Source organism: Scyliorhinus torazame, chromosome 13 (genome assembly GCF_047496885.1).
Source record: "Scyliorhinus torazame isolate Kashiwa2021f chromosome 13, sScyTor2.1, whole genome shotgun sequence".
NCBI lineage: Eukaryota > Metazoa > Chordata > Chondrichthyes > Carcharhiniformes > Scyliorhinidae > Scyliorhinus > Scyliorhinus torazame.
In genome coordinates, this window is record NC_092719.1 from 76,033,895 (window position 1) to 76,060,113 (window position 26,219).

The 26,219-nt window shown below is 40.0% G+C and overlaps 1 protein-coding gene across 18 annotated transcripts in view; it reads right to left on the bottom strand.

Annotated features, from left to right (window-relative positions):
* The window catches only part of c2cd5 (C2 calcium dependent domain containing 5), a 145,805-nt gene that overhangs the window by 74,022 nt on the left and 45,564 nt on the right, over positions 1-26,219 (bottom strand). For 5 of the 18 annotated variants that reach the window (XR_011934097.1, XM_072471789.1, XM_072471786.1 and 2 more), the window contains exons 8-12: positions 21,619-21,770; positions 17,522-17,725; positions 14,266-14,351; positions 11,995-12,103; positions 9,135-9,200 (exon numbers count right to left, since the gene is read on the bottom strand). Coding sequence is in view for 17 of the 18 variants with exons in the window: in XM_072471789.1 (XP_072327890.1) it covers positions 9,135-9,200; positions 11,995-12,103; positions 14,266-14,351; positions 17,522-17,725; positions 21,619-21,770 (617 nt within the window). In the remaining variant the exon portion in view is untranslated. Of the gene's footprint in view, positions 1-9,134; positions 9,201-11,994; positions 12,104-14,265; positions 14,352-17,521; positions 17,726-21,618; positions 21,771-22,372; positions 22,580-26,219 lie in introns of all 18 variants that reach the window. The other 13 variants (XM_072471801.1, XM_072471795.1, XM_072471793.1 and 10 more) reach the window with 6 other exon arrangements.

Consider the following 26,219-nt stretch of genomic DNA (forward strand, 5'->3'; position numbering starts at 1 on the left):
GTAGGTTAAGGGGTGATCTGATCTAAGTATTTAAGGTATTAACAGGGAAAGACAGGGTAGATAAAGATAAATTATTTCCACTGGTTGGACTAGGGGACATAGTCTAAGAATTAGGGCTAAACCGTTCAGGAGAGATGTTAGGAACCACTTCTTCACGCATAGGGTGGTAGAAGTTTGGAACTTGCGCCCACAAACAGCAGTTGAAGCTAGGTCAGTTGTTAAATTTAAATCCGAACTAGATAGATTTTTGTTCAGCAAAGATATCAAGGGATATGGGCCAAAGGCAGGTATATGGAGTTAGGCCACAGATCAGCCATGATTTCATTAAATGGCGGGACAGGCTTGAAGGGCTGAATGGCCTGCTCCTGTTCCGATGTGTTCTGGATCCAAATCTTTGACTCCATTGGGGTTGGCAAAGGCGTTGTTGATTTTCATGGAGCAGATTGGGGGGGACAGATCTGTAGTGTTTCCTTGCACTTGAGGGATAAAGATTTTTCTTTTTTCGCCCACGTCCATCAGGTTTACTCGCGTATTTACCTTTTTGGTGGGTATGTAACTCCTCCCTTGGGTGAAGAGGGCAGGGTATTTGGTGACACTGATTTCAAACTATGGCCCATATTTTGTGGCGTTGACACTAGAGTCAGGTATTTCCCAAAGTCCGCCATGGGGATTGAATATGGCATTGCTGGAGGACAAAAGATTTTGTGAATGCATGTCCTCCTCCATTGGGGAATATATTAAATTTAATAAAAGTGAGTCTATCACACCTTCTACTTTGTGGGAAGACCTTCAGGTGGTCATTGGGGAGGGGGGGGGGGAGATAATTTGTTACAAAGCACACATGGAAAAGACTGCGAGGGTGAAGCAGCAGGGACTGGTGGACTCCATCCATGAGGTAGACCAACAGTATTCGCTTGCTCGCTTCCGCGTAGGAAAAGGCTACAGAAGAAATTTGATTTCCTATCAACAGATAAGCCAGCTGCGACCTTCGAGTGAGTATTTTTTGAACACGGGGAGAAGGCCAGTCGCCTTTTAGCTCACCAGCTGAGACAGCAGGCTGCTTCCCAGGAGGTTGTGCAGATAAGAGGCTTGGGTGGCAGTTTGGTTTCTGCCCCACCGAAGGTCAGCACGGCTATTGAAACATTTTATCGGGATCTCTATTGTTCGGAGATTGGCCATGGTGGAGCTTTTGGATGGGTTATCCTGCCCATTGGTGGAGAGGGAGAATCATGCAGAGTTGGAATCCTTGTTGGGTCCCGAGGAAATTATGAAATGCATTGGGTTAATGCAGATAGGTAAAGATTCCCTATCGAGTTTTATAAGAAAACTCAATTGCAGGACAATTGATCTCTTTAACATTAGATATATTGAATGACTTCTTGTCCCAGGGTTCATTGCCCATCTCACTTGCGCAGGCCTCTATTTCTTTGATATCAAAGAAGGAAAAGTACCTTGTGGAATGTGGGCTATTTCGACCCATTTCACTTTTGAATGCAGACGCTAAATTACTCGCGAAAGTGCTGGCACTGAGTTGGAGTCCTGCCTCCCAAAGGTGATCTCGGAAGACCAGACAGGCTTCGTCAATGATCGGCAACGGTCAGCCAATTAATGGTCGGCTATTAAATACTGCACTTTCCCCCCCCTCTACTGTGCCCAAACCAGAGGTGATTGCTTACATGGACGCCAAAAAAGCATCCGATAGGGTGAAGTGGGGATATCACTTTGAGATTCTTGAGAGGTTTGGATTTGGGCAAAAGTTCATATCCTGGATTCAGTTACTGTATATGGCCCCCACTGGTGATGTTCGCACAAATGCCTTGAGCTCAGGTTATTTTCCAGTCAATAGGGGTACAAGGCAGCGATGTCCATTTGCTTTAGCAATTGAACTGCTGGCCGTAGCTTTAAGATCTTCCAGTAAGTGGAAGGGGGTAAATCTAGGAGGGAGGGCGCATAGGATGCCCTTGTACACCAATGATCTGCTTCTTTATATTATGGACCAAATGTCCACTTGGATGAGATAACGAAGCTACATAGGAGTTTTGGCTCATTCTCTGGGTATAAGTTGAATTTAGACAAAAGGAAAAACTTTCCAGCAAAATCCACAATGAGGGGAGCCGACCTGGCCTTTTCGCCTTGCCAGATCAAGTTTTCATTACCTGGGAATCCGGGCGGCCCACGATTGTACCTCGCTCCATAAATTAAATTATGCTCATCTGGTTAAGAGAGTCAAACCTGACTTGCAGGAGTGGTGTAACCTCTCCTTGTCCTTGGGGCTGGGTTTTCAGACTATTAAAATGAATGTCCTCCCAAGGTTATTATTTCTTTTTCGGTGTCTCTCCACTTTTCTCCCCAAATTGTTCTTTGTTAAGAGTGAACAAATTAGTATCCTTTTTCATTTGGGCGGGCAAGAGCCCAGGGATCCTCCAGAGAGATAGAAAGTCAGGTGGTCTAGCTTTACCCTTCGCAGGGTCAACTCCACATCCTCTTGTGCTCGGCTTAATTTAATCCAGTTCAAGGTGGTGCACAGGGCTCAGCTACCAAAGCAAACATACATGGTGTTTTTCTCTGGGGTGATGTACAGGTGTGAACGGTGTTTTCTGGGGCTGGCTAACCATACACAATGTTCTGGTCTTGTCCAAAGTTAGTAAACTTTTGAATACAGAACTGGCTCCGTTACAGGAGGCAGAGGGTGGTGGTAGAAGGTTTTTTTTCTGAATGGACAATTGTGACTCGTGGTGTTCCACAGGGATCTGTGCTGGGGCCTCTGTTGTTTGCAGTATAAATAAACGATTTGGAGGAAAATGTAGCTGGTCTGATTAGTAAGTTCGTGGATGACACCATAGTTGGTGGAGTGGCAGATAGTGTTGAGGATTGTCAGAGGATACTGCAAAACATAGATGGGTTGGAGACTTGGGCAGAGAAATGGCAAATGGAATTTAATCCGGACAAATGTGAGGTAATGCATTTTGGTAGGTCCAAGGTAGAGGGGAAATATACAATAAATGGCAAAACACTTAGGAATATAGAAAGTCAGAGACATCTGGGTGTATAGGTCAACAGATCTTTGAACGTGGCAACGCAAGTGGGCAATGTAGTCAAGGAAGCATATGGAATGCTCACCTTCATTGGACAGGGCAACGAGTATAAAAATTGGCAAGTCATGCTACAGTTGTATAGAACCTTGGTATGGCTGCACTTGGAATATTGCGCTCAATTCTAGTCACCACACTACCAGATGGATCTGGAGGGTTTGGAGAGGGTGCAGGGGAGGTTTGCCAGGATGTTGCCTGGTCTGGAGGGTGTTAGCTATGTGGAGAGGCTGAATAGACTCGGACTGTGTTCATTAGAACGATGGAGATTGAGGGGCGACTTGCTAGAGGTCTACAAGATTATGAGAGGCATGGATAGAGTGGATGGGCAGGCACTCTTTCCCAGGGTGGAGGGGTCAGTCACTTGGGGGGCATAGGTTTAAGGTCCATGGGCAAAGTTTAAAGGAGATGTGCAAGGCCGTTTGTTTTTTACACAGAATGGGGAGTGCCTGGAACGCGCTGCCAGGGGAGGTTGTGGAAGCAGATACCTTAATGGCGTTCAAAAGGCATCTTGACAAATACATGTATATGGGTGTAGAGGGATACGGAACTAAGAAGTGCTGAGGGTTTTGGCCACAGGTGGTATCCTGACCGGTATAGGCAAGGAAGGCCGAAGGGACTGTTCCTGTGTTGTATTATTCTTCCGTCTTTGTCTCTTTCTTCAATTCTATGTAAGCGATATCTTGTGTTGAACTGGAGCCATGTCCGCTAGTGGGCACTTTTGGTGTATTGGACTCGCTGTTGCTGCAGACGGGTAACGGTGGATGTCCTTGCCTTTGCCTCGTTAGTAGCCCGGAGGCGGGTTCTGCTTGGGTGGAGGTCTCCTACTCTGCCCAGTGCCTCGGCCTGGCTGAGTGACTTCATTGAGTTCCTACACTTGGAGATGGTCAAGTATACGATTAGGGGGTTGGCAGAAGGTTCTACCAAACATGGCAGCCATTCATTTCCTTTTTAAAAGATTTAATCACTGTCAATTATCATGGGGTTTTATTTTATTGTTGGGCGTGTTCTTGATAAATGGCTGTGTTCTTTTTACATTGTAAGTTGAAGCATGTTATATATTATGTTATTCTGCTTATCGTGAAAATGTTTTTTAAAATGCATGCTAACTTGATAGAAATAATAACATGCATTCATATTTATTAATGGAGTCCTGAGTGCAACTTTTAATTCTAATAAGAAAGCAAACAGCTTTGTTACTTTTGTTTGCAGGCTGGTCTTTGTGACCTCTCAACTGTAGTGTGTAATGTTGTTTCCCTATCTGTTTGAGACAGTACACCTTTCACAAAAAAAATATTTTGCAACTGATCAGTTTTATACAAATTCATTTCAACTGTCAGCTTTTATGACCGACATGAAAGTGTAGCCTGTCTAAGCTATTAGGTTCCTATAAGAACAAAATGCAAGTTAAATTATGCAACCCTTTCAAAGGCATCTTCACGTTTTCTTTCTTAGATAGCAATTTGCAAACTTGTGAGATACTGAAGAGCAAAGAGCACATGAGAACAGGAGAAATATCAACGTTGCTTCATTGCGTTAGGAACTTGGGTGGAAACTACAGTTTTCAACAAATACACAATTGTAAGAAAGATATTGAAATGCAATTAAACAAAATGTGCACTCTGCCACAAAAAATGAAAAAGTGCGAATTTAAAAATAAATCTTCAGAAACAGCAGCCTTTTCACAGTTCAAGCCATAAAGTTTCAAGTGGGCATGCAATTACAAATCCACAGAAATTAAGCTTGAAGCCGAAGAGGTAATAACTTAGGGTGCATGATGCTAAGCACCAAGCAGAGTTTGACAATACACAAGTCTTGGCATTACTATCTGAAGCAAAAATGTAAAAATAAGAAAAAATGGCAATACAATAGGAACTCTCTAGGTGAACTGTCGTCAAAAAATACTATGCATGTTGCGCCATGCTTCACTGAACGGGACAAAACAGACAGAAAACCATGGCAGCTCACTGAAATGGTTAAAGTAATGATCTTGACATTCTTGTAAAAGCATAGCGAATGTACGCAACATCAAATAATTTATTTTTTATAAACAGTATTAACACATTACTTCAAATACCCAAACCAGAAAATCAGCTTTTGTTCCTATGTTTTAAAATATGTAGTAATGAAGGGATAAAAACAATAAAGAAGATAATGTAATGATAGGGGCATTGGAAGCTATCCAAAATCTTCTCTGGAGGCTCACCCAAGCCAATTGCCACTCTGAACAAATTTGAAGGAAACCATCTCAGTCAACAGTTCTCAAATTATTCTTATGCAGGCAAAAACAGTTGAAGTAGGCTTGTCAAAATCTCCTCCTCATTATTTGCACCTCTCCTCCTCTACTTTAAAAGTTTTCTTCCATTCTACTTTTTAAAAATCTTTTATTTTTTACTTGTCTTCTTGTCACCTATCCAATACTTGGTTGGATATGGAGTGTTGTTCAGCAGATTTGCCTCAGTCTTGGTGAAGGTGCTGCTCTCTGCATTGTGATGGTGTACACCACCACAATCATGTACTTTGGGCTATTTTGTCCTTCTGCCATACCTTGGGGTCACTACCCCACCCTCTTCCTTGCATTTGGGATTTTTGCAATATTTCTTTATATATCTGTGTGGAGTTTGCACTTTATCCCCGTGTCTGCGTGGGTTTCCTCCCACAATCCAAAGATGTGCAGGTTAGGTGGACTGACCATGCTGAATTGCCCCTTAGTGTCCAAAAGGTTAGGTGAGGTTACAGGGTTATGGGGATAGGGTGGAGGCGTGGGCTTAAGTAGGGTGCTCTTTCCAAGGGCCGGTGCAGACTCGGTGGGCTGAATGGCCTCCTTTTGCCCTATAATTTCTATGATTTTATGTCCCAGTTCTAACTCAGTCTCAAAATTAAATATAGATAACTGTGAAGTGGTGCATTTTAGTAGAAGAATAAGGAGGCTACATATTCCTTCAAAAATTAATCGCTTAAATGGAGCTGAAGAGCAAAAGGATCTAGGGATACAGGTAACACAAATCGCTAAAAAGTCGCAATGCAGACGGCCATAACAAAGCAGAGAAATCATTGGATTAATTTCTAGAGGTACATATTAATGATGAACTTGTAAAGAAACCTTGGTGAAATCACACTTACAAGTACTGTGTACAGTTCTGATCTCCATACTATGAAAGGGAAATAGAGGCAATGGAGAAGGTGCAAAAAAGAATTACAAGGATGATGCCAGAGCAGAGTGATTATACCTATCGAGAAATACTGGACAGACTGGAGCTCTTTTCTTTCGGAAGGAGAAGACTGGGGGAATAAATTAATGGAAGTCTTTACTCCTACCCTATAAAATCTTTACAGAATTTTATCGATTTTTACACTTGTGAGGAAGACTAAACTAGGGGGAATAAATACAAGATACACACTAATAAACCCATTACAGAATTCAGAAGAAACTTCTTTACGCAGGGAGTGGTGACCTTATATAACTCACAACCACAAGGGATATTTGAGGAAAATAGCACAAATGCATTTAAGGGGAAACTGGATAATAATATCAAGGAGAAAGGAAACACAGTTACGCTGATATGGTTAAATGAAGGCTCAGACACAGCTCAAGTGGAGCTTAAAGCCAGAGGGATCAGTTGGCCGAATGGCCTATTTGTGCGCTGCAATCTTCTTACATACTCTACTTCCTTCCCCCTTCCCAGTTCCAATTTTTCTACAATCAACTCAATTCTACTCCCTAATTTCTCCCCATTTTTTCTTCTCCATTTTAATCTTTGCTGCCATTTCTATTCATGTGTCTTTTAGTTTGGTGTAGAGTATAAAACAAGGGAGCTTAGACTTAAAAATAGAATTGAGCAAATAGGAGGCAACGTCAAGTGGTACTTCTTCAAACAAAGGCCAGCTGGAACCTGAAACTTCATCCCTCGAAAATATGCTGAGATCAATCGAAAAATGGAAGACTGAGAAATATAAATTTTTGCAACCTAAGAGATGTGGGGCAAAGCCAGGTAAACAGAATTGAGATACAGATTATCCATGACCTAACCGAATGGCTGAACAAACTCAAGGGACTGAGTGGCCCACTCCAGTTCCTATGGAATTAGGTCATTCAGGCCCTTTGAGCCTGTTCCGCCAATACAACTAGGTCATGACTGATCTGCATCGTAACTCCACCTACCTGTCTTTGAGCTTCCTGCTCTTTACTGTGTCGCTCCAACACATTCACACCATGTCACCAGCCTTCCCGTCCGATGCCCAGACTCAGTACTCCCTTTGTCCAATTTCCACATGAGGCACCTTTGCCCAAACAAAGATGCATACTGCTCAAAGACGGTATTCAAATACAAAAACCAAAAAGGCACAGCGGTTCTCTCCAGCTCACTCTGACCCCAATGCCAAATGGTAGGCCCCAGAAATTGGTTGCATTACTGTTTTATAGTTTAGTGTTTTGAATCAAAAAAGCTATAACAGTAACAATAGCTAATTACATTTTTTCAAAATCTAACTAAATTTGATCATTCCAAGCTGTTGCTAACTTCAAACAATCTGATTTGGTCAGAAGGAAAATTAAAGTAGATGTCTTATGAAAAGAGAACATTGCTACACAGTGGGTTAAGACATTGGTCTTTCACCTTTGGGACCTGGACTTAATCCTGCTCAGATTATTGGGATGTAAATCTGCCGATAGTTCGAAGGGGTCTGACACTCAGCCAATGGCACGTAACTGCTCCTAATTTCCAAGCAATTGGTTTGGGGGAAGGGATTAACGTACTTGTTCGATAGGTTCTGAGGTTGGGGAAAATCTTGTTGGGGCACAGTGCAGAGAGCTTTGCTCTCAATTGAGCTGCATCATAACTAACCCAAGAGACCTTGATTCGAAATTAGGACTTAAAATCTTCATCTGAATAAACACTTAGTTTTAATGTTTAAAAGCTAATGTAATCAGGATAGAAATACTTGATATTAAACCTTTATAATGACAAAGATGAAGAAAAGACCCATCTAAGTGGTTTATTGCAAAGTTTTAAAATGGAATAAATGGGTCCTTTTACTTCAATGTGCAGGAATTAAATTAAATTCTTAAACTGTTACACCAAATTGTTGTTTTATTAATAGTAAATTTCATTATCCTAAATGACTTTGAGAGCAATGCCTCTATTTTAGACAGGAAAGCTGGATAGGCCAAATACGCAACTGCAATCCAATAACAGAATTCCCTGAAGGTAAGCATCAAAATTTAAATAATAGAATAAATGTTAAATTTCATCTAAGAGTACAATTGCTTATAAACCATCAACACTAGACTCGGCTATGCTGCTAGTGAACTTGATGCCATTCAGCGCTGTACCTGAACTAATACTGGGATAGCACTTAAATTTGACAAAGAAAGTTTTCAGTATTTTAAAGATTGCTTTCATTAGAGTCAGGCATTTCCAGGAAGGTTAAATATATTAGATCTCAGGCGGCACGGTGAAGCAGTGGTTAGCACTGCTGCCTCACGGCGCTGAGGACCCGGGTTCGATCCCGGCCTCGGGTCACTGTCCATGTGGAGTTCCCACATTCTCCCCGTGTATGCATGTGCCTCACCCCCACAACCCAAAGATGTGCAGGGCAAGTGGATTGGCCACGTTAAATTGCCCCTTAATAAAAACATATATACATTCAGTCACATAATGCTTCGAGAAGCAGTTTAAAATGTTTGCTTGTGTAACTGCATCTTTCTAAACTGTACAAAGCAACTAAAACTTTGGTTAGAAATGTCCGTTAAGTATAAATACAACTTTTGTAGTTGCTCGCAGCTGGACATTTGTGGTTTAAAGTAATTAAATAAAGTCTGCATATTAAAAAATGATTTATTCCCTAAGAATGATTCTGATCTATCCACTACAGAACATTTGATTTGGTTATCATTACTTTCACAAATGTTCAGTGCTTCCAAGCTCTGCAAATTATTTACTTTAGCAGATCATAAAGTTATGATGATAAAGTTATGGAAGATTACTTCACTGAGCTGCCATAATTTCGGTCAGTATGTGTAACGTTGAAGAAGTTATAAAATACCTGCATTGAAACTATTCCAGTCTAGCAGTTTGTATGATCTTGTGTTACCCATAATTCCGACAAAGGCTGAGTTCAAAACAGCAAGTTAGTAGATCAGTAATAGGAGCAGATCGGAGTAAGCAATACAGAGAGCACAACAAGGACAACACTACTCCACAGGAACTGGAAAGACACAGACAATAGAGTTAATAGAGGTTCATTCACCAGATAGGCCAGAGAGTAAGGACCATGCTACTGCAATCTAGTACCAGCATTAGCCATTATATATTAATAAAATAGAAAAAGACAGGCTGAAAACTAGTTGCAAATATTATTCGCTGTTCATTGGGAGTGTACATTAATTCACAGCTCTATTAATTGCCAATTTAAATTTATTGCCCAAAAGACGTTATCCCAATAATTTGTCAGCCAAACACAAAATTTGTAAAATCACTTCCATCAAGGAGGGGGAAACTGGGATGGTATATCCCATAGATTTTAATCATTTAGAGATTAAGAATAGATTTGAACAAACAAAATTTATAAATGGCAATGACTTAAGTCTATATAAAAACATCAACTTTACTATTGTTACATAATTAGGCTGTTGACAATTTTGTTCTCAAAATGCATTTTAAAAATATTTTAAACGAAAAACATCGAATGTTTTATATAGCTCCCAATAAAAGCATTATTGCACTAAAAAGATAAGCTTTGTTCAAAAAACCCATTCCAATAAAAATGTGCTGGTAGAAAAAGTTGTGGAAATCATTTAACGTCATTTAAAATGCTATGAAATGTACACCGTAGCATGCAAATGTAAGTAAGGCTAGGCTTAATTTTCAACTGCCAATATACATAATTAAAGGAGAAGCCAAAATGTAACATATTCGGGGTATAGCCTCCTAATACATGTGCAACACATCAGTGTAGATATATCACCAGCCAAAGGTAGCTGAGTTCGCGGGGTGTAAATATATGCTAGTATTTCCCAAATTTAGAAACGCTCTTAACTTTAATGATCTGAACAGTGAGTTCAAAAATGTTTTCAGACTTCCCGAGCCAAGAAAAAACAAGATTAATATTCCACAGGTAAACATTAACGTGGGAATAACTGCACTAGTAGCAATTCGTAGTGAAATAAGTTACGTGCTCTCCTTGGATACATAAGCGGAATGATTCATTCATCTAAATGAGGTTAGAATTTGAAAAAAAACATGCAGGCTGATCAATAAAAATGTTAATCCTATGCATTTGGTATTTCCAGTGCTTATTAACCAATTTAAATGTACCATCACATCAGTATGATTTTTTATTTTGCACAAACTCAAGTCCTCTTACAAAGTTTGCACCAAGCTCTTTTTTCAGAAAATGAAGCCAAAGTTCAATGGATAAGAAATTACCTACAAAATTGGTCGAACTTTAATATATTGATGCAAAGTTTACAAGTATGGTAGCACAGTGGTTATGTTAATGGACAAGTAATCCGGAGACTTCAACGAAGAATTCAGTTTGTGAATTTGAATTCATTTGAAAAAGTGAACTGGAAATAAAAAGCTAGCTGCTACAAGTGACCAGAAAGCTACTAGATGGTGACAAAAATGCAACGGGTTGCCTGATGTCCTCTGGTAAGGAACCTTGCTGTCCGTACCCTGTCTGAACTACAGGTGAATCCAGTCGCTACCAATGTGGTTCACTCTTAACTGCCATCTGAAGCTGTATCAAACCGCTACAAATGGAAATCCCTTATTATTAGTATTGCGGGAGTTTCTTGACTACATTGATTCTCAACAGTTCAGGAAAAGGCTCCCCACAGCCTTCTCATGAACAACTAGCAATGGGCAGTACATGGCAGGCTTGTCAATGACACCCACGTCCTAAAAGTTTAACCAAATAACCATAGCAGTGTTCCGATATACATAGCTTTGAAATTTAACAATCTTCATGGTCAACCAAACAGCGGAAGAAACCACGTTTCAAATTTTTGTTCCTTATCGAGGAAAGCGACTGTTTGTCAGGTGACAGTCATGGTTCCAAGTACAGAACATTAGAATATATGACCAAATGCAGTAGTTCCAAGATTCCTAATTTTAAAAGAAACTCAAATGTGAAAAAAATCTATCAAATAATGTGAACATTCAGAGAACTAAGTTAATGAGGTGATACATTGCCTCTTAAACACATGATGAGCCTGCCAGTGTATGCATGCACAGATGGCCACTTTCAACATAACTAAGTATTTGATGAGAAAGACAACATTTCGGAAGCTTAGATAAAATATGATTCTATATTTTTAGGTTGCTGGGACAACAAATTGGTATTTATAATCCTCTCGCACAAAAGATCCTTAACCCCAGTAAACTGAAGCAGGATCTCATCGTGAAATCAGCAGGTCTGGCAACATCTGTGGAGGGAGAAACAGAATTAACATTTCAGGTTGATAAAACTTTCATGAAAGCTCATGACCTGGAAAGTTAATTGTTTTTTCCCCTCTTAGGAGACTGTCACACCAGCTGAATATTTCCAGAATTTTACTTTTTTTATTTCAGGTTTCCAGCATCTACAATATTTTGCTTTTGTCACATTAAAGCTGTCCTGGGTATCAGTTACTCGTAGTATTTTCAATATAAACATCTGAAAAGAAAAACCAGCAGGCAAAATAAAATTTCCTTGTTAAATATTTTCGCAAGAACTTTGCCAATATAAAACTGCTGACATGTTACTTACAGTCTGTCTGCAGTCCTCATTTGTGTCCTCTTGCTTTCTGTAAGTAATTTCTGTAGGAAGCCAATACTTTGAACTTTCATTCCATAAACCTTCAAGTTGTGACCCCCTTTACTTTATCCCAACAAACTTGCACAATCTGACAGGTCCTACTTACCAGGGTTGTGGATTCGGTCCAGTAACTTCACAGATCTCGCACTGACCACACCACCAACATGAACAAGAAACCCAGGTGGGAAAGTTGTAAGGGTGAAGAAGGGGAATTCCTATGCAGCGAGAAAGAGTTGAAATAGTGAATCCACGTACAAAATTAAATTAGTCAGGTCGTCACATTTCCATATAAAATCTGGCATATATAACCAAGTCAAAGCAATTAAAAATTTGAACAAACTACTGGGATTTTATTTCTCGGGGTGCAGGATTCAAAAGTAAAGTTTTGTTAAACCTACATGGGACCGTTCAAAGTACTAGGCACAGTTTTGGTCTCTTATTCTACAAAAATGACTTGGAAATCTGGAAAAAGTGCAAAAATATTATTAGGATGGGAATAAAAATGAAAGATTAGAGTTATCAGGAAAGATTGAACAGATTGCTTTATCCCCCCCTTTGGAAACTAAATGGCTTTTAAAATTATACATGGGTATAGGTTGGACCGGGCAGATGTGAACAGAAAGTTTCCACTTGTGGGAAAATCCAAAACTTGGGGTCATAAATTCAGGACAGTTATTAATACATTCAATAGAGAAATACCTTTCCTCAGAGACTGGTCATAATGTGGTTGCGGCAAATAGTTTTGATGCTTTTAAAAATAAAATAGGCAAGGAGATGAGAGAAAAACAAATAGAAAGAAATGCTGAAAGACTGAGGTGAGGTAGATCGAATGAAACAGAGTGGTGTCCCTTACTTCGTAGAACCACCACCAGCTTGGACTAGTTAGGCAGAATGGCTGCTTATATGCTGCGTAATTCAATATCCATCTCCAAATCAAAAATTAATCGAATTAGAGAACTGGACTGAAAAGTAGGAAGGTGATGCTTCATCTGTACAGGGCACTTGTGAGACCACATTTGGAATACATTGTGCAGTGTTGGTCACCTTATTTAAGGAAGAATGTAAATGAATTGCAGGCTGTTCAGAGAAGGTTTACTAGACTAATATCTGGAATGGCCATGTTGCCTTATGGGGAAAGGTAGGATAGGTTTGATTTGTATCTACTAGAGATCGAAGATTGAAACATACAAGATCCCGAGGGGGTCTTGACAGGGTGGAGGTGGGGAGGATGTTTCCTCTTGTGGGAGAATCTAGAACTCAGGTCACTTTTTAAAAATAAGGGGCCACCCATTTAAAACGGAGATGAGGCAAAGTTTCTTCACTCGGGAGGGTCGGGAGTCTTTGGAACTTTCTTGCTGAAAAGGCCATGGATATTTTTAAAGCAGAGGTGGATAGATTATTGGTAAGCACGTGGGGGTAGCACAGTGGTTAGCAGTGATGCTTCACAATGTCAGGGAGCTGAGTTTGATTCCCGGCTTGGGTCACTGTCTGTGCGGAGTCTGCACGTTTTCCACGTGTCTGCTTGGGTTTCCTCCGGGTGGTCCGGTTTCCTCCCACAGTCCAAATATGTGCTAGGCTAGGCTATGCCAAACTGCCCTTAAGTGTCCAAAAATGTTAGGTGGGGTTACTGGGTTACAGGGATAGGGTGCAGATGTGGGCTTAAGTATGGTGCTCTTTCCAAGGGGCGGTGCAAACTTGATGGGCAGAAAGGGTTCCTTCTGCACTATAAATTCTATGATCTATGATAGGTTATCGTGGTAGGCAGAGTGCAGATTTGAGGTTACTAGCAAATCAGCCAGGATCTTATTGAATGGCAGAGCATGCCGAGGGCTTAATGGCCTACCCAGCTTTTAGTCTTCATGTTTGTATGAGACTGGCATGGCATATGACGGTTAAAAAGTGGTTATATTCAGTTAATGAAATTTGAGCCACATGAAGTAACCGTTGTAAACTAACTAATGCATGAGGAAATAAACTTTCTGATACCAATTGACTGAGTGGCAGTAAATAGTAGAGGTGAACAATTGTTTTTTGGAAGATTTGTGGAGTTCCCCAGGAGTCAGTGGTAAGACCCTTGCTCTTCCTCATATATATTTATGACTTAGACTTTGATGTAAGGGGACAATTTCAAAATTTGCAAATGACATGAAGCTTGAAAGTATTGTTCCAAAGGACATAGATTGATGGAGTGAGTGGAATTGTGGCAGATGAAGTTTAATGCAGAGAAGTGGCATACTATTTTCCAAAGTCAGATAAACTATATAGGAAGCTGAATATTGATACTGCAGTGTTTAGAAATGTCATATTCTTCAAAAATGAAGTCTGCACAGTAACCAAGTGTAAAGAGTCCTAAGTAAAAGCCATTCTGAATGCTTACCCTGTGCTCAAAAGCAGACTGGGTTTGCTGTCGACAGAGTGCTTTCAGCGGAACTCCATCTTTCCCACCACTCCCACTTCCCATACCTAAGAGATTATCAGGCAGGTGCATTATGAGCGGATCACAATACTCAACATAAAATTTTAAAAATTGAGCAACACAGAGACATATTTTTCAATCCCAAATAAGAGTTAAAGTGGTTATCAAAAAAATTGACCTGATGCCTATTTTGCATAAAACGATAGGGGATTTACACCCAAAATGTCAATACATATTTTCTGATGTGTGCAGACCTGTTTGTACCTCTTGATTTTTAAAATCATTTGAGGGTTTTTCTCCATTTACTACTCCTTCATTCACTAACTTCACCTGTTTATTGTGTCCTGCTTTGTTCTCTTTTGAATTGTTACGTTTTCTTTCATCTGAAACATTAATGTACACCTTCAACTGCATACCAATTACACTGTCTCCAGTTGGAAATCCCAAATCCGGAAACAGTTGTCCAAAATTTTATTACCCATCCCCGCACTCTCAGACTTGCCACTCATGATCCTGCAAGAGATCGCCAGCAAGTGTCCAGAAAGTGAGGAAAACAGTCGCCTAGCTGGGAAGGTGAGTGGGGAATTCAAACTTTGTTGCATTTCTGCTCCTATCTCCCGATTGCACAGGTTCCTTATCACAGACTGGCGACTGAACTACATACATGTGTATGTGTGTGTGTTGTGGGGGGAAAAGAGGCTGATTACTGTGCGCATGCTAAAATGTGGTCACATTGGAAAACAGTTTGGGAAGCACTGGTGTATAGTGGTACTGATTAACTAAAAGTTTGAGAAAACTGCAGGTGTCGTCAAATACATATAATGAATGCATTGGAATTTACAAGCTTCAAAAAACATTTATAAATGAGTGTTTCTTAACTGTTAATGTTCAACTTTACTCTGGACTCCTGTGCTTTGGTGGATCAGCCTATATTTTCAAATGCATGTATTTGGAAATGCATGCTTTTGCATATATTGTTGAAAACAGACATGCTGTTTTAACTTTTCATCTGGCAGTCATCAGGACAGATGCAAGAATGTCCAATTTCAAAGGGAGTAACAATATATATACTGCATGAAAAAAGTGCACTGATTGGTTAGCAAGTTAAGTCTGATTAATTGAAGCATCGCCTTGGAGACAACTGACCTCAGGCTTTTGCTTAATTCAAAAAAGGTACGATGCCCGGTTACACGTAGCTTTCAGCAAGCATAAGTGAGCCACATTGCAAGCCCAGCTGATAATATAAATTGAGACATTTTTGAGTCTTAACAGTAGTTTTGGCATCTTTTATGTCTCAGGTACATATTTATATCCGGTTCACACACTTCTGGTTAGGCATTTTAACTTTATTCCATGATCCAGAAAATTATGAAATCCAGAAATGCCTTGGTCCCAAGCATTCTACACAGGTGAGATTACACTATAAAGAGCTCTAAATCAAAAATGTTAGCCATTTGTCTGCTACGTTTGGATTCATACTCAATACTTAATTAAATTGAGTTAAGAGCCATGCCCACACAAATGCTTACTCAGAATCACATTGAATGACTCATGTTATTATAAATTTGCAGCCTAACCCACTAATTATACTGCTTCTGATTGTGATTGTCGACCTTTTACATGCACATGAGTTTCCCGAATTCCTAGACACACCTTTATAATGGAAACTGTTTATAGAAGCTTGGCACACTGCAACGACACCCTGGGCGGGATTCGCCGAAATGGAGGCAGAGTGTCCGCTCCGTTGTGAACACCGTCAGGGGTCCAGCACGGCGCTGGAGCGGTTCACGCCGCTCCAGCCTCGCTTCCCGGCGCCAACTGGGTGCCACGCCAACCCACACATAGTGGCGCCACACCAACCCACGAATGCGTGGGGGACTTCCTCAACGCACCGGCCCCCGATGCAACATGGCGCTAGAGTTCAGGGGCCGGTCGCATAACAAAATTGGGCCGGGGCTGGCCAGCCGATTGGTGAGCCCCGATCGCGGGTCAGATCCCATCGGAGGTTGCAGCGATTCTCAGGTACGGGGCTCGGAGAATCCCGCCCCCTATGTCAGTGTTAGAACATAGAACAATACGTAATTATGGTGTGACAAGTTCATATACGCAGTTTCTATAACTATGGTCATGGGAATTTAAATGGAAATACAAAAATACGGACAGTACAATACTTTAAAATGGGAACTATGGATGTGTGTGTAATAGTCCTTCCAACCCTGTTTTGCCTGAAATTAGGCTAGGTCCTGATTCTTAACTTTTATGGGAAATCTAGTTTTTTTGTCTGCTGTTGATTTTTGCAACTATAATTTTTTTCTACTGAAATCATTTTCTTTAATAACCACTTTCTCTTAATTTATAAACACTTACATAAATTATTTTATAAATTGTAGGGATAAACAGTATTTAAAGGACAAGCCTAATCTAAACTTCAGTATTAAATGTTTTAGCTGTGCCTTTGATAAGGAAACAGTGCAGACTTACCGATACTTCTGTACAGGCCTTTGATTCACATAAGCTAATTTTCTTTAAAGGAATAAACAGTACAAAGCAATAGTGCACACAATTTTATAACTCTTTTTACAGGAGAAAAATGAGCTCATGCGAGGTTGCACTGAAGAAAGGGCAATACAGAATTAAAACATACTACTTAAAAATCATGAAAGGAAACATCAGCCTTAACTGGATCAACACAAAGTGCATAACCAAATTAACAATTCACAAATGAATAAAGTAAGCATTGGACTGCACACAGCAATCAGAACACACAAGACAAATATTTAATGAACTATGTAAATGTGATGCATGAATGAAGCGGTTCCCAATAGCTATCAGCCATGACTCTTTATATCCATAACTTTCCCCCCCGCCATCCCATGTTATCCCCATTGGTAATCTCTCTGATACAAAGCATTTAACTTGGGCAAATTTGTAGGCGAGTTCTAAACTTTTGGGTCACTAGCAACTGTTAAGTGCAAAGCAAAAAAAAGTTTAAATTTGTCATTTACAGAAATGTACATTAGTTTGATTTGTTTTTCTTGAATAACTTCTCATTTGCCAATTAAAGAAGTCAGAACAATTTCCATTTTTGCATGCTTTTTTCCTTAATTTAGGCACAGTTGTCTTACTGTTTTAATGTTATATAAGCACAAAAGTTTTAGGTACTGAGCAAACAGGTTTTCTAAAAAGTAGTATTTTTGTTTACATTAATCAATCCTACCAGAGGCAGTTAGAAGCAACTCTTCATTGAAAGACACAGTTTTCCTCAGACAGACTGGGCTCGCATAGCCAGAGTGAGGAGGGGTAAGGCTGTGCAGAGCCTCCGAGCGAAGGAGTTGTGTACTTTTATGATGGGGGGAACCGGAGGAGAAGGGAGGGGAACTGGGAAAGAGAAAAATCCTAGGCCCCTCGGGGGAAGGTGCTGCTGTAGAAAGGTAGCAGAAAAAAGATGAAAAATAAGTTGGAGATTTAGAAGATCACGTACAGAAGGTGAAGAAAACACTGTATGGAAAGTCATATGAAAGCAAAACAAATTAGATATACATTTGGCAAAATGAACACATATACACAAAATACACAAATAACCAATGAAAACTTTCAGAGGCTGATGCAATCAATTAAAAAACAAATCACCTTTCTGCATATTGATTTAAAATAAGGCAATTGCAGTGGGCACTGAGCAGTTCCTATTTATTAAAAAAAGCTTACTCCTTTGGGTGTTTGTGAGCAACATACTGTCTATCAAAGGAAACATTAACAGCAAGGCTTCCTTGCAGTATTGAAAAACATCTTAAGCAAACTGAAGTGAACTGGCCGCCCCTTGTCAATTAGATGCTTGAACAGTGCGCTTATCCATATGCAGATAATGACACTGTCCCCAACGGGTGTATAAAATGAACAATCTTCCTCGAACACATTTCCCTCAGCTTTGCTCTATATACTTCCCAAAAGTGTTGAGAAACACCTGCTCAACACTTGTTTTCAGAAGCCGTGTTGCACTTAAGTATTTGTTATTCTCACTGAGTTACAAATCTAAAATTAAAAAAATCTACTTTCCCATTCACACTTTAACTATGGCACTGATTTAACTGGACCTTCAAAAAAAGTGTCTGTAAACAGGCTTGCAGCTTAGTTAAAAGGACATGACTAGCTAATTCACAATCTTTACATCCTCTTCACACTACAACAAATGCACAGACACTTAATAGAAAACAAAATTGTTTCAAATGTGGCATAAAAACAAGGGAAGGCACAAATTAAATTTGGTTCACAGGCCTTGTATTTCCTTAAAGAAATTTTTTTTCTCAGTTTGGGGGGGGGGGGGGGGGGGGGGGTGAGAGAGAAAGACTCCTGCTAAAGCAGAAAATCACTGGCCCACATTTTGTAGTTGTGATAACAGTGAAACTTGTCAAGTGTTTGTCCTCATTACAACTGCAAAACTTAGAGCAGCCTTGGCATCCACACATGAAATTCAACGTGAAACCCAGAATTTCTGTCAGAGATTGCTAGCTCTTCTAGTGTGTGAAGTTCCCGCAAATGGAAATCTTTACAATATCACTTGAATTGACACAAACTTCAACTTTTATGCCATTTGTCTAACTGCGAAAACCCTTGAAAAATTACTGTTGAATGAGATGTAACTGCGGTAACAATTTACTAAGTTCATAACTATTGTTGAAGTAAAAATTTATTTTATATTTGTGGAATGTCAAATGTCTATTAAAATTAAAAATCATAAAAAAAGTTTGCTTTTGATACTTCAGCTTCTACGTTAATCCTAGATTAGAGGGAGAAAGAAAATCAGCCCATTGTACTTCCACTGGCGGGGTAGACACCAACATTGCACCAGCCTTAAAAAATAAAACCAGACAAGACCATTCAGCTTGGTATGGAATCAGGGCATGACCTGTGCACTCTGCCTGGTCTGCAAAAGTTTTTTTTTTTCCGCCACAGGATGTGGACATCGCTGGCTCGGCCAGCATTTATTGCCCATCCCAAATTACCTTTGAGAAGGTAGTGATGAGCCGCCTCCTTGAACCTCTGCAGTCCATGTGGCGTGGATCCACTCACAGATCTGATAGGAAGGGAATCCCATGACTTTGATCATCATGGAGACCAAAAACAATGATTCTGGTCTTCCCAAAAGTCATCTGGAAAACATTTCTACTCATCCAATGTGGGCAAGCCTGAGAATTCAGAGGCAGGAACAAGAAAGGTAGTGGTGAGTTTGAGCTTTGTGGCATCAGCATACAGGATGTTGTTGCTAAGGGGCAGTATGTATTACAAATAACAGGGGCCCAGGATAGATCCCTGGGTGGACACAAGAGATAACAATATGGGAGCCGGAAGAGAAGTCCCGGATTCTTTGACTATAATTAGACTAATGTCACTGCCAGACATGAGAGGAATGTATGGGGATATGGTGTAGGAGGTGGTAAACAGGCAAGTGCTGCACAGCAAAGTTTTGGGAAAAGGACAGCTGAAAGTTGAGTTGATGGAGCAGCAAACAAAGGTACCTCAAGAGGAGCAGTTCCTCCAGAATGGCAACAAGGGAAGAGGCAAAGAATTGTTAAAATGTATATGGTATTGGGGAATCTTGTTGAAGAGAATAATGATGGAGGCACTTGCAGTGGGCACTGAGCATTTCCTATTTATTAAAAAAAGCTTAATAATGATAATAACCAGTAGAAGTGAATAAATTGGGAGTTTGGTATATCAAACATATGTGTCCAGCACTTGAATTTTCACCTTAAGACCGGCATCTGAATTCTTCTGTATTGTTTCTTCAATTTCTAGCCTGTTTCTTTGGTTAGGACACTGACTGTCTGAGCTATTTGCGTATTTCTTTTCAAATGTATTTCTCTCATCATTTAACAATTTCCTGCTTATCGTCTGAGCATATTGCAGTTCATAAAACTGTGAAAGAATTGAATCATTTTTTGTCATATTTTACTCCTTGTTTCTCCCCAACCTCTTTCTTCCCATCAACCCTTCCCCCTGAGGCAACCCCCCTCCCCAAGTCGATTAAAATGCTTATTTAGTTTTTGATTTTCAGTTCCCACAGCGTTCTAACCAAAACATTTACTTGTCATCACTCTTTACATTGTGTGTTCTCAGTGTTTCTTTTGTTATGTTTCTGCAGTTTACCACAGGAAAGTAAGGAAACAGTCTAGTATACAGTTTTCATACAATAAAGGGGATAAAACTGCTGCCTGAATTTCTCCAGTTGGATCATAAAGAACAAGTAGCATCCACAAAACAGAACAGCATCATTATTAGCTATCTGCTGTTTAAAGAAAATTTTTATTTTGTAAATAAATACTGCTCATGGTCAGAAAGGTGTACTTTAGTAGGGCAGCATAGTGGCTAACACTGCTGCCTCAAAGCTTCAGGGACCAAGGTTTAATTCCAACCTTGGGTGACTATGTGGAGTTTGCACTTTCTCCCCGTGTCTGCGTGGGTTTCCTTTGGGTGCTCTGGTTTCCTCCCACAGTCCAAAGATGTGCAGGTTAGGTGGGCTGGCCATGCTAAACTGTCCCTTAGGGTGGGGTTATAGGAATAGGTTGGGGGATTGGGCCTAGGTAGGTTGGTCTTTCCAAGAGTTGGTGCAGGCTTGATGGACTGAATGGCCTCCTTCTGCACTGTAGGGATTCTATGATTCAAGTGCAGAAGTGTCAGACCCAGAACATCGAATGTTAGAAACAAGATATCTGTGCCTGTGTCCATGATCTTACTTGATGGATCTCATTTTAGTCCTACAATCCATGCTTTTACTAGCTCCATTTACTTAGCACCATCTCAAGTCTACCGATTGGCTTCCTAAGCGCACTGATTTGAAATAGCACTTCATAAAAACAGACCCCTCTTGGCATAGTTTTTAAACTGCTACTTGAACATATCAACATAACTTTAAAAAGCACATACATCCAGATTGAACAGGGTGGACACACAATGCAACAGACTCGACATACAAGTGTTCAGACATTGGTAAACTGGATTACTGTAGACTCATTAGGGGGCAGAAACGTTTTTTAACCCAAAGAGTATCCAGTTCAATTTTTATTTTCTTGAAGACAGACAATAGCTCAGCTTTTGCATTTTAAATGTGCACAGTTATAATAAAGAAATAAATTTCCACAGCATCTGAATTCATTCATTGTGATTCAAAGACTTTAAAAAAAATTCTAGTCCAATTCAGTTTTCTGCTCTTCATAGTTCAATGAGAGGAATTAGGTTTTGACAAACAGAATGAGGTGCTTCAAGCGCAAAAAAACACAAATTTACAACAAAAAAAGAAGCGGGGTGGAGGTGTCTTACCAGTTTTAGGTGTCAAACTCAAGTCTGTGTCAGAAGAGGAGGACTGTCGACTGTAGGACTTGGAAGGTGAAAAGGAATAGGTTTGATTTTTCAGTGGGGTGGAGGGTCCAGATGAATGAGTAACAGGGTTAGGATCTTCACTGAAGGGAACCCTGCCAGAAGAAGCGGGAAACACATTCAGTAACCCTGTGCTAAGGATCTAAGCAATGACGGAATGATCCAAATACAGGGGAGACAGCAGTTGCTTCTATGTGCAGGCTGGGGACGAGGCCAAAAGGCAAGGAACTGCTGTCCATACACTGAAGATTCTGGGGAGATATTTGGCTGCCCAGGTTTACACACAGGAAACAGGTTAAAAATTCTGGAGCACAAATCAAACCATGTACTAGAACCCGTAGCGTGATGATTGTGTAAATAAAACAGCATGAAATATGACTTTTAATATACACAACGCAATTTAATTAGGTAACCAAAAGAAAGCTCGAGGATGCGGAACTGAAACTCATGTTTCCTTATTCCGGAACACCAAAATAGTGCATCACAGCTAAAAATGGAAACAAAAAGAGTTGGTAAGTAAAGCTTCTGCATGTTTTACTCAAGCCATTGGTAAACTAGAAACCAAAACTCCCACCAGTACTCTATCTTCAGAAATCCTATGTTTAAATCTACTAAAATTTGATCAAAATGTCTTGGTTCTGGAACTGGGCTATTGGTTAAGCTAAAATGGGGTTGAAATTTCATGCTACCTTCCTACACTGCCTGTCTGGCTTTACTCACTGAACCCCTTTGCCTGTAGCCCGTCTCTCCCCAGCTCTTCAGCCTGTGCAGTCTCATACCAGTGTAGATGAGTGTAGGAACAGATACAGAGAAGTTCTGAGTTAGTCTCGAGCCTGTAGCAGTGTGAATTGGGCTGTTGTGAGTCGAACGGCATCCATGGCTTGGCTGATGCACCAAAGGAGACCTGACAGAGAGAAGCAGGAGCCAGGAAAAAAAAATACGGTAGAACTGTAAACGTTAAAAAAAACAAATGTGAGGGAGTCAAGGTATTCAGTAAGTATTGTCACTTTTTGGTATAATATACAATTAGGATTACCAGAAACCATGTATTACCCAACAGGAAATATCTGCAGATATAACCAGCATGCACGCATTAAAGCAGTTTAAAGGTGACATGAAAAGCTGGGGAGATTGACAGCAAAATTCATGGTTAACACACATTTAAATGAGTTTTAAGATTATGATGTTGATTTTTAGATTATTATGCTCAAAGGCTGGTAGATCTCGTACAATTAAGTTAATTTTTTAAAGCTTCGTTCCATACAATGTTACAGCTTCCTAGAATCAGCCATGCAAACATTCGTGTTATACAAAAAAAAATTCTAAGAAAGAGTAAAAGGTCTTCAGAGTTTTAGAACAGTCGATTCTTCAGAATTGTATTCAGTGGGAGGAAATTTTAAATATTTATTCTAGTTTCTGATTCCATTTTGCTTATCTACCTCTCCTTGGGTGCCACACATTATGGGCCAACTATGAGACCAGGCAACTTGCTATTCTTTTTCTTCTAATGTTGCTAGGTTAGCTGTTGTGGCATACTCAAGAACAACTGCAGTTGACACATTCGCCGAATTACTTCACATCAATCAATAAAAATGCCTCCACTTGGTTGACAAAACTCAAAAAGGTGCATTGGAAAGGAAATACGCAAAATTTGACAATGGTAACAGGTCTCCCATTTTTCTCTTAAAAATTAAGAATTTTCAAATTGAAAGTCATATCAAGTTAATCTGTCATAATCTTAAAACATATTTGCCTCTTCCCAATTAATTTTTTGAAAACATTTTTTCACCCGAGCATTTCAATTAACATTTTGCGGAATTACATTAATTTACTTAACTGACACTAAAGTCCAAATTCTAACTCAGCCTCAAAGCATCAGGCAAGCAACCCCAAACATGACTGTTATGTTTCAGAAAAGTGTTGACCAAATTAGCTGTCATTCTCGGCCAAGACAATAGGTAGTCCCAAATCAACTGAATTAAGTTAATGGATGCAGGCAAGTAACACAACACTCCCAACAAAACTGATCGCCTGGCTATGGAATTGAGAGATGATAGCATCCCTAAAGTTATGATTTGGCCAACAACTTTTTTTTTAATAAGTAGAGTATCCAATTATTTAATTTTTCCATTTAAGGGGCAATTTAGCACGGTCAATCCACCTAGCCTGCACATCTTTTTGGGTTGTGGGAGTGAGACCCACGCAAACACGGGGAGAATGCGCACACTCCACATGGACAGTGACCCGGGGCTGGGATCGAATCTGGGACCTCAGCACCGTGAGGCAGCAGTGCTCACCACTCCTACAACATTTCTTAACTGCAATTTTTCAAAAAATAAAAATAAAAAATTAACCTGCCAATTGTGGTAAATTCCGCTTTTTCAACACATCCACAAAGTATTCTCTGGCAGACAGGGAGAAGAGCATCTTTTGCACCACTGCATTTCCAGAACAGATGCACAAGAATGGCTAAAGCTGACTATTGTACAGAATGTTTCTATCTAGTATTGAGCAAATATTGTCCCTTCAATTGATGTCTCCTTCTGACCACGTAGTCTTTGCTACAGAGATTAATGATTTGTAGATAATGCAGCCTGCCATTGGTGCACCAAAATGCAAACAGGAGTAAGCCATTAAGCTCCTCTGAACAGAACCTGTTCAGCCATTGAATGAGATCAGGGTCGCTCTGAACCTCAGCTCCATATACCCGCCATTGCCCTATATCCGATTGTTCTAGAGAACAACAATTCATAAATCTCAGATTAAAAATTAAAAATTGATCGAGCGTCATTTTATGCTTCCAACTATACTGCTTTACAATACCGCCCATCTTCGGTAAACTTGGATATGAGGTTTTCTGTCCCCTTATTTAAATCATCAGCAAGGTAAATAATTGAGGCCCGAACACAGATCTAACATGACACTACTAGTCACACTGTGCCAAACAGAATTCCAGCCTATTATACCTACCCTGTCTCCTAACACGCAGGTCATTTCCTACCCAGGTCAATTCCATGAGCTTCAATGTTAGTTAACAGTTCCCTTTGAGGAAATTTATCAACTGCCTCCTGGAAGTCCATAGAAATGTCAGCAGATATAAACTGTCCACTATTTCAGTCACCTCTTCGAAAAATTCTACCCGGTTCATTGGGCATAGGGTGGCACGATGACGCAGTGATTAGCACTGCTGCCTCTCAGCGTCGAGGACCCAGTTTCGATCTTGGCCCCAGGTCAACGTCCGTGTGGTGTTTGCACATTCTCCCAGTGTCTGTGTGGGTCTCACCCCCACATCTCAAAGATGTGCAGGGTAGGTGGACTGGCCACACTAAATTGCCCCTTTAATAAAAAAAGTTCATCGGGCATCGCCTGTTTTTTTACAAAGCCATAGTAGCTCTCTCTGATCAGCTGAAAATGTTCATGGTGTATAGTCACCCCATCTTTAATTATAGACTCAAATAATTTCCTGACAGCATATATCAAGCTAACTGGTCTATCACTGCCTATTTTGCCTGTCTCACCTTTCTAAAGTAGTGGAGTGGCATGTGCAATTTTGCAATCGATAGGAATGGTTCCCAAAGTGAGAGAACTTTGCAGGCACCTTCAATGTAGTCACTTACTTTGTTCAAAGTTGTGGGATGGAAAGTATCTATCCCTGAGAATTTGTTATTCTTTAAGGCCATTATTTTCTTCCATACTATTCTTTTTCTTACATTAATTTTGGCAATTCCTTTCCATTATGCAATTATAGTTTCCTTGTGATGTCCAGTATGCTATCCTCTATCTCAATTAAACAGTAACACAAAATAATTATTCAACATGTGCATCATTTCCAATGACAACATCATCGATATCAGTTTTAAAGAGCTCACATTGCTGATCACCTTCCTTTCTCCGTTAGGAAATCGTGATATGAAAAATCAAAGAAATCCAGTAATTGGCAATGTGTCCTGCTGGTTGTATGTTTTCTTAAAAATCATTTTAAAATTTAAGTGGTAGAGACAGTTTGGCTAATCGAACAAGTGCTTTTGATAAGTTGATGAACCCAACAACACGGTAAACAGGTGCTTACTCCAAGTTGGTAACAATGGGGAATAGAATGCCAGGGTTTGAGTAAAATGTTAGAGGTTCAAAGGAGATGAGGTGTGAACTTCACAATTACATTCTAAAAGATGGACTCACAAAATGAAGGTAATTAAGTATGACTTCTGGGGCGGTTAGTCCAGATAAGGGAAGATGAAAATGGAAAACTGCATTTCAGGAGCAAATTCAGCCTTTGTAAGTTAGTTATTTTGAGAGCTCAGCCCGCAACAGGAAAAACTGTGTGAATTCCCAGCACGCTGTGCCTGTAGAAAACGCTGTTTGAACACCCAGTTTTTCTGCCCTATGTTACAAGCAACCCTCAAAAATCTAAGTGCCTGGTGTGGTAACAATTACTGATTTTGCCGATCGTTTTTAAAACCCTATAGGATGATGTTTGGGGAGGGTTGGCTCTGAAGTTAGGAAAATAAAAGGGGTTTGGAACTGGGTAAATTTAGGGATACTGT